General features: G+C 55.3%; 1 protein-coding gene across 1 annotated transcript in view; it reads left to right on the top strand.

The window, feature by feature from the left end:
* TNPO3 (transportin 3) overlaps window positions 1-4,761 on the top strand; it is a 16,248-nt gene extending 11,487 nt beyond the window's left edge. The window contains exons 18-22 of the mRNA XM_031552557.1: window positions 39-195; window positions 1,464-1,631; window positions 2,332-2,444; window positions 3,120-3,210; window positions 4,647-4,761. Coding sequence (XP_031408417.1) covers window positions 39-195; window positions 1,464-1,631; window positions 2,332-2,444; window positions 3,120-3,180 — 499 coding nt within the window. The 3' untranslated portion in view covers window positions 3,181-3,210; window positions 4,647-4,761. The remainder of the gene's footprint in view (window positions 1-38; window positions 196-1,463; window positions 1,632-2,331; window positions 2,445-3,119; window positions 3,211-4,646) is intronic.
* The last annotated feature ends 221 nt before the right edge of the window (window positions 4,762-4,982 follow it).

The raw sequence follows: 4,982 nt of genomic DNA, 5'->3' as shown, positions 1-4,982 counted from the left end.
CCATCCCCCCGCCCCCTTGGCACTGTCCCTGTCCCCAGGTTCATCCAGCGCAGCCCGGTGACGCTGCTGCGCAGCCAGGTGATGATCCCTATCCTGCAATGGGCCATCGCCGCCACCACGCTGGACCACCGCGACGCCAACTGCAGTGTCATGAAGTTCCTACGTGACCTCGTGCACACCGGGGTGGCCAACGATGTGAGTGGGGTGGGACGGGGGGGAAGGGGACAGGGTGACAAGATTTGGGGTCGGAGAGGGGGGTTGGGGTTGAAGGAGGACACGGGGGAGGATGTGGCGTCGGGTGAGGATGTGGGGTTGAGTTGGGAGAGGATGTAGGGTTGAGAGGGGATGTGGGGTTGGGTTGGAAGAGGATGTAGGGTTGGAAGACAGTGTGGGGTTGGGAGAGGATATGGAGTTGAGTTGGAAGAGAAGGTAGGGTTGGATTGGAAGAGGATGTGGGATTGGAAGAGTATGTGGTGTTGGGTTAGGAGAGGGTGTAGGGTTGGATTGAGAGAGGATGTAGGGTTGAGAGGGGCTGTTGGGTTGGGAGAGGACGTAAGGTTGAGAGGGGATGTGGGGTTGGATTGGAAGAGGATGTGGGGTTGGATTGGAAGAGGATGTGGGGTTGTGTTGGGAGAGGATGTGGGGTTGTGTTGGGAGAGGATGTGGGGTTGAGAGGGGGTGTGGAGTTGAGTTGGAAGAGAAGATAGGGTTGGATTGGAAGAGGATGTGGGATTGGAAGAGGATGTAGGGTTGGGTTGGGAGAGAAGATAGGGTTGGATTGGAAGAGGATGTGGGATGGAGTTGTGGGGTTGGGAAAAGACATGGGGTTGAAAAAGGATGTAGGATTGGGAGAGGATGTTGGGTTGGGAGAGGATATAGGATTGGGTTTGGTGGGGTTGTAGGTTTGGGGTTGGGACTGGGTTGGATGTAGTATTGGGGTCAGAGAGGAAGTTGGGGTTGGAGGTGATGCAGGTTGGGGTTTGAATGTTGAGGTTAAGGTTGGAGATTTGGGGTTGGTGTGATGTGGGTATGATGGTGGGTTGGCATCAGAGATGGTGTGGAGTCGGAGATTTAGGGCTAGAAATGTAGGTTCGGGGGTGAAGGTTTGGGGTCACAGGTTTAGGTTTAGAGCTAGGGTTAGAATTGTGGGGCTGGGCTTATTGTTTCAGGCTCAGGGTTTGGGTTTTAGGGTTAGTGTGAAGATGAAGGTCTTAGGGTTAGGGTCAGGGTTTTAGGTTTATGGTTTACGGTTAGATTAGGGTTAAGCTGAGGGTGTTAGGGTTTTAGGGTTAAGGTTAAGATTCAGGTTTTAGAGTTAGGGTTTTCAAGTTACGGTTTTGGGTTTAGGGTTTTAGGGTCAGGGTTAAGATCAGAGCTTTAGGCTCAGGATTTTAGGGCCAGGGTTAGGATTGCAGAGTTCGAGTGAGAGCTTAAGGGTGAAGCTGAACCCCAACCCCCCACAGCACGAGGAGGACTTCGAGCTGCGCACGGAGCTGATTGCGCAGGTGCTGCGGCAGTTGGGGCAGCAGCTCGTCTCGCAGCTCCTACACACCTGCTGCTTCTGCCTGCCACCCTACACACTGCCCGACGTGGCTGAGGTGCTCTGGGAGATCATGCAGAGCGACCGCGCGGTGAGCGACCGTGTCCCCTCTGTCCTCTGTGTCCCCACAGCCCCCTATCCCCTCCATCCCCTTTGACCCCACAGCCCCATGTCCCCTCTGTCTTCACAACCCCTGTGTCCCCAGCATCCCCGTGTCCCTGTCCTTGTATCCCCTGCATCCCCACTTCTCCACGCTCCTTTATCCCCCTGTGACCCACATCTCTGCATCCTCATGTCTCCCATTTCCATGCATCTTTGTGTCCCCATGTCCCCCACATCTGTGTCCTCATGTCCCTATACTCCTAGGTCCTCCATGTCCCCGAATCAATGTCCCCACACCCTCATGTCCTCCAGATCTTCATGTCCCTATATCCCTATGTTCCCTATAGCCCCATGTTCCCAAGTCCTCAATGGACCTCTGTCCCCACATCCCCCCATCTCCATGTCACTGCAGCCCCATGTCCCTGTGTCACTATGTCCCCGTGTCTCTATATCCTCCGTGTCCTTAACATCTGCAATGTCCCTTACATCTCTATGTCCCTGCTTTCCTGTGTCTCTATATCCCTGCTTCTCTGTGTCCCCATGTTTCCCACGTTCCTGTGTCCCTGGGTCCCCATATCCCTACATCACTGTGTCATCCATGTCCCTGTGATGCCCCCATGTTCCCCCATCACACAGAGTGACCCAGGGGGAGCGCAGTAGCCACCCCTCACCCTCTCCCCTCCCCGCAGACCTTCTGTCGGTGGCTGGAAAACTCCCTGAAGGCGCTGCCAAAGGAGACGACAGGGGGGGCCATCCAGGTGACGCACAAGCAGCTGACGGATTTCCACAAGCAGGTGACGAGGTGAGAGCCCAAAGGCCCCAGTTAGTGCTGGCAGCCCCCCCCTCAGTTAGTGACCAGAGTCTGGACTCCAGTATCTGGTGGGACCCCAGACCTCAATTTGGGATCAGAGCCTGGATCCCAATATCTGATGGAATTGCAGACCTCAGTTTGGGATCAAAGCCCAAACCCCGATATCTCATGGGACCCCAGCCCCTGATGTGTCCCCTGCCTGCAGTCCCCCAGTGGGTTTCGGTCCCACCCTGTACGGAGATATGTGCCCAACCCAGGCTCCTACTGATCCCCAAATGGGATTTTCCTCTCTGGGCATCTCTGTGCCAAAGCCATCCCTGTGTTCCCAGGTGCTCTGTGTGTCCCCAGTGAGTCCACACATTCCCAGTGGGTCCATCTGTCTGTCCGAGTGGTTCCATCTGTCCCCAGTGTGTCTGTGTGTCCTCAATAGATTTGTCTGTCCTCAGAAGGACTGTGTGTCCCTAACAACTCTGTCCATCCAGTGAGGACAGATCAGACCCTGAGGGGTCCATCCATCCCTAACTGAATTGTGCATCCCCATGGGGTTTGTCTGTCCCCAGCGGGTCCATCTGTCCCAAACCACTTGGTACATCTCTCCAACCCCTCTGTCTGTCTCCATCCCTCTGTGCATCTCTCCCACTCCCCTAATGCTCCCTCCCTTTGCAGCGCGGAGGAATGTAAGCAGGTCTGCTGGGCTCTGCGGGACTTCACCCGCCTATTCCGATAGCCTGCACCCGGCACGGTGCCTGCCTCCCAGGTAAGATACAGGGGACTGGGGGCCACCGTGGGGGCATTGCTGGGGCTGGGGGCATCGCATTGGGATGGGGGGCATCGTGTGGGATTGGGTTGTGTTGGAGATAAAACGTTGGGTTGAGGACATTGTTGTAGGTTCAGCTGGGGACGTTGGGTTGGGGACATTGTGCTGGGCTGGGGGTGTTATGCTGTATTGGGGACATGATGTTGTGTTGGGGACGTTGATCTGGGTTCTGTTGGGAGCATCATGTTGGGCTGGAGCTGTCAAATTGGGTTGGGAACATGGAGTTGGGCTGGGGACATGGCACTGGGTTGAGGTCATTGTTCTAGGTTCAGCTGGGGGCATCACATCGGGTTGGGGTCATGGCGCTTTGTTGGGAACTTTGTGTTGATTGGATTGGTGACATGGTGCTCGGTTGGGCTGGGGACATTGCACTGGGTTGGACTGGGGAGACTGGGGGACTGCTGGTTTGGGGACATTGTGCTTTATTGGGAACATTGTTCTGGGTTTGATCAGGGACATCGCATTGGGTTGGGACAGCACTGTTGGGTTGGGGGTGTCATGTTGGGTTGGGGATGTTGGATTGGGGACGTTGTGTTAGGTTGGGGATACTGTGTTGGATTGAGTTGGGGACATCGTGTTGGATTGGGGGCATAGCTCTGGTCTGGGGACATTCTTCTGGAATCAGCTGGGGTTGTTTTATTGGTTTGGAGACATTGTGTTGTGCTGGGGAGAACACATTGGGTTGGGGACATGGTGTGGGGTTGGGGGGACATTGTGCTTAACTGGGGATGTTGTTCTGGGTTCAGCTGGGGACATGCCACTGTTGGGTTGGGACGTTGGGTTGGGGTGAGTTGAGGGCGTGGTGTTGGGTTGGGGTCGTGGTGTTGGGTTGAGGACATTGGGTTGGGGACACTGTTAGATTGGGGCATTGTCTTGGATTGGGTTTGGGACATCGCGTTGGGTTGGGGATGTTGGGTTGGGGACATTTGTGCTTTATTAGGACATTGTTCTGAGTTGGGGTCATGGTATTGGGTTGGGGACATTGCATTAGTTTGGGGTCATAGTGTTGGGTTGAGGACATTGGATTGGGGACATTGCATTAGTTTGGGGTCATAGTGTTGGGTTGAGGACATTGGATTGGGGTAATCGCATTAGTTTGGGATCATAGTGTTGGGTTGAGGACATTGGGTTGGGGTAATTGCATTAGTTTGGGGTCATACTGTTGGGTTGAGGACATTGGGTTGGATTGGGTTGGGGATGTGGTGCTGGGCTGGGGACACGATGTTGGGTTGGGGGCATGGCACTGCACTGGGAACATGGTGTGTGGTTGGAGACATTGGGTTGGGTTCAGCTGGGGACATTGAGTGGGGCTGAGGACATCACTTTGGGTTGGTTGGGGAAATGACCCCCTCCCTGGAACATCCATTAATTAACAGAAGACAGAAATGAAGCCACCATGATTGGTCCCGCAGTCGTCGCCGGGGGCCGCACTCACTCAGCACCAGAAGAGCGTGTGTCCCAACACTGCGACCCCCCCCAAGAAAAACCAAACCAACCCCCCACACCGGGACTGTGCCCTCAACGAGCACCAAAAAGTACCAAACTTCCCTGAAACGACATCAAAAGAACCCAGGGAAGAGCTCTGGGGAGGGGGCGGGCAGCCAAGGGGAAGGGGTCCGCACTCCTGGGGTTGGTGGGGGGTGGGGATGCGGACTCGGCGCGGGGACGCGGCCACGTGGGTCGGACTGCTTAAAATATATATTATATTTTTT

This window comes from Meleagris gallopavo, chromosome 1 (assembly GCF_000146605.3).
Source record: "Meleagris gallopavo isolate NT-WF06-2002-E0010 breed Aviagen turkey brand Nicholas breeding stock chromosome 1, Turkey_5.1, whole genome shotgun sequence".
Taxonomy (NCBI): Eukaryota; Metazoa; Chordata; class Aves; order Galliformes; family Phasianidae; genus Meleagris; species Meleagris gallopavo.
Note: the sequence above shows the minus strand (reverse complement) of the source record. Positions and strands in the feature narration are given on the sequence as shown.